The sequence below is a fragment of the Meleagris gallopavo genome, chromosome 1 (genome assembly GCF_000146605.3).
Source record: "Meleagris gallopavo isolate NT-WF06-2002-E0010 breed Aviagen turkey brand Nicholas breeding stock chromosome 1, Turkey_5.1, whole genome shotgun sequence".
NCBI lineage: Eukaryota > Metazoa > Chordata > Aves > Galliformes > Phasianidae > Meleagris > Meleagris gallopavo.
This window is the reverse complement of record NC_015011.2, coordinates 727769-730667: the sequence shown is the minus strand read 5'-3', so window position 1 is coordinate 730667 and position 2899 is coordinate 727769. Positions and strand designations below refer to the sequence as shown.

General features: G+C 61.5%; 1 protein-coding gene across 1 annotated transcript; it reads right to left on the bottom strand.

The window, feature by feature from the left end:
* Positions 1–67: 67 nt before the first annotated feature.
* Positions 68–2885, bottom strand: MIOX (myo-inositol oxygenase; the record flags this gene model as incomplete). Its single annotated transcript, XM_031552112.1, is given in 9 exon segments — positions 68–289; positions 398–447; positions 450–658; positions 1035–1339; positions 1424–1533; positions 1626–1693; positions 1779–1941; positions 2025–2105; positions 2787–2885. Coding segments are annotated over 9 exon segments (1194 nt in total), but the record flags the coding sequence as incomplete, so codon positions are not given.
* Positions 2886–2899: the final 14 nt, after the last annotated feature.

The following is a 2899-nucleotide window of genomic DNA, read 5'->3' as shown; positions in this document are numbered from 1 at the left end:
GGGGGGGTGGGTGGGATTCCCCATCACACCTCCCACACCCTGAACACAAGCGATGTGTTGTCTACATGGCAAGTGGGTTTATTGATGGCACAGAGGTGAACACAGTGGGGGGAGTGCTGAGTGCTGGAGGGGTCTGTGGCTGGAGGGGTAGGGGTCTGTGGCTGGAGGGGGAGGTCCAGCTCACCAGCAGAGCTCCCCAGGGCAGTACTTATCAATCAGGGCCTGGTAGTACCCCTGCAGCTCCCTCACGTCGGGCAGATCCTCCTGCTTGGTGTATAGATCGAACTTGCTGGGGGAGCACATTGGGGGAGGGGGGGGGGGGGTCAGAGGTGGTGGGAGGGGGAGGTGGTTGGGAGGCACCTCTTTCCCCCCCCACCACTCGACCACCACCACACACTTGAGCTCCTTGACCCAGGGCGACGCATGCGCACGGTCCTCCTCCGTTGCTACAGGTGCTTGTAGTCCCCGTGTGCATGCCAGGGGTAGAAGGAATGGAAGTCGGAATCATGTAGAGGCCGTAGGGAAGGGGGGGTAAGAGGGGTAGACGAAGGGTTGTAACAGACGAAGTACGTGGGGGAAGGGGGGGGTGGGGGGGTAAGCGAAGTTCGAGGTCCGTTTAGGGGTGGTAACCGTCGGGGTACCCCCCCCGTTTGGGACCCTAACCGAAACCGTTTCCCGAAACGGTCCCCCCTCCCCCGTTAAACCCCGTTCCCCGTTTTACGGGGGGCCCCGTTAACGGGGGGGGCCCTAAAAAAGGGGTTTTTTCGGTTTTAGGTAAACCCGTTTTTACCGAAACGGTTCCCGTAAACCCTTCGTTGGTTAAACCGTTAGGGGGGTCCCGGGGGGGGGTTTACGGGGGGGGGGAAAACCCCCGGGTTAAAGGGGTTAACCCCCGGAACTTTTTTCCCCCGGAAAGGGTACCCCCCCCTTTTTCCGGGGGGTTACCGGTAACCTGGTCCCCCCTACCGGTCCGAACCGTAACCGTTACCCGTACGACCCGTTACCCGTACCGTCCGTTTACGGACGTAGGGTACTAAACGTTCGTTTCGTAACTTCGTACTCGACGTTCGTAGTACGTAGTAGGTAGTTCCGTAGGTCGGGTAGGAACGGTTCGGTAGTCGGTTTCGGGGGACGTACGCGTCGTCGTCGCCCCCGTACCCGAAGTGGTCGTCGTGGTCGGTACGTCGGGGGACGACGGGGCCTACTTCGGTCCTCCCCCCCCGCCCCTCCATGCAAAGGGTTCTGGGTCTCAGTGTGTCCCCCACGCTCACCGTCGTGTCCCCAGGACATGAGCACATTCTCCAGGCCGCAGTGAGGCTGGTACATCCCACACTCGGTGCTGAGGGGCAGGGAAGAGGGGTCAGAGTTGCACCATGGTACCCTTCCCCTCCGGGTTCCCCATCTACAGAGGAGCTGCACTCACTTGTACCGGGGGTCCCTGATGTCAGGGTTGTTGTGGAAGGTGGAATCATGGAAGACCACTGACTTCTGCACCTTGCAGCCCACTGGGAAGGTATCCCCCACCACCGCCCACTGCAGGGGGTGACAAACATCCCCAGTGTCCCCCAAAAGGTCCCCAAGGAGGGGATCCTGCAGTCTCCAACCCTCCTCACCCCCCACCTCACCTGGGGCTCCCCGAACAGCACCAGGACCTTGCCCAGGTCGTGTAGCAGCCCCACGAGGTGGAACCAATCTGGGGGTAAGGAGGGGCCATCAGCCCCCCATCCACAGCCCGAGGAAGGGGCTCAGGCAGCCAGGCCCCCCCTTTACCACCCCACCTTTGTCAGGGTGGGCACGCCGGATGCCCTCTGCGGTCTGATAGGCGTGGAGGGAGTTGGGGAAGTCCACGTCCGGGTCAGATTCATCCACCAGTTGGTCCAGCAGCTCCAGTGCCTGCATGGCACTCATCCTGCGCAGTGAGCAGCCCCTGTACTCAGCACTCTGTGGATGTGGGGATGATGAGCACTGGCCCAGACGGACCCCCCTACCTTCCCTCTCCCCTCCAGGACCCCCACGGGACAAACCTTCCTACGCACAAAGTCGACTGTCTGGTAGGTGTGCATCTGCAGATAGGTGTTGTAGACACGGTCTAGTAGCTTCCCCTCCTGCAGCAGTGGGTCAGGGTTGGGGGGGTTCAGTCCCCATAGATCCACAGGACCCTCTCCAGCCCTATGGACCCCCATCCAGCCCCATAGGCCACCCTTCAGCCCTATGGACTCCCCCCAGCCTCATGGATCTCTCAGCCCTATGGGCTCTCTCCAGCTCCATGGACCCCTAGCCCCATGAGCTCCCTCCAGCCCCCCAGACTCCTCAGCCCTATGGGCTCCCCCCACCCCCATAAACCTTCCTCCAGCCTCATGATCCCTCAGCCCTATGGATTCTCTCCAGCCCCACAAACCCTTCAGCCCTGTAGATTCCCTCCAGCCCTATGGACTCCCCCCCAGCCTTATGAACCTCTCAGCCCTATGGATTCTCTCTAGCCCCACAGACCCCTCCCCAGTCCCATGGACCCCTCAGCCCTGTGAACCACCTTCCAGCCTTATGGACTACCTCTGGCCCCACAGACCTCTCAGCCCCATGGATCCCTCCAGCTTCGCTGACATTCTAGCCCTATGGACTCCCTTCTAGCCCCATGGATCCCTCAGCCCTATGGATTCCCCCCATCCCTGTGGACTGCTCAGCCCTGTGGACTTCCTCCAGCCCTATGGATTCCCTCTAACCTCACAGACCCCCCCACAGACCTCTCAGCCCTATGGCCTCTCCCCAGCCCCACAGCCTCCCCTCACCGTGTAGTTGCGCAGTTCAGCCTTGTCCTTGCTGGCCTGTGGCTCGTTAGGGTTGGGGTCCTGGTGAAAGGCTCCAGGTGAGCAGGGCCAGCCCTTAAGCCAAGCAATGCCCC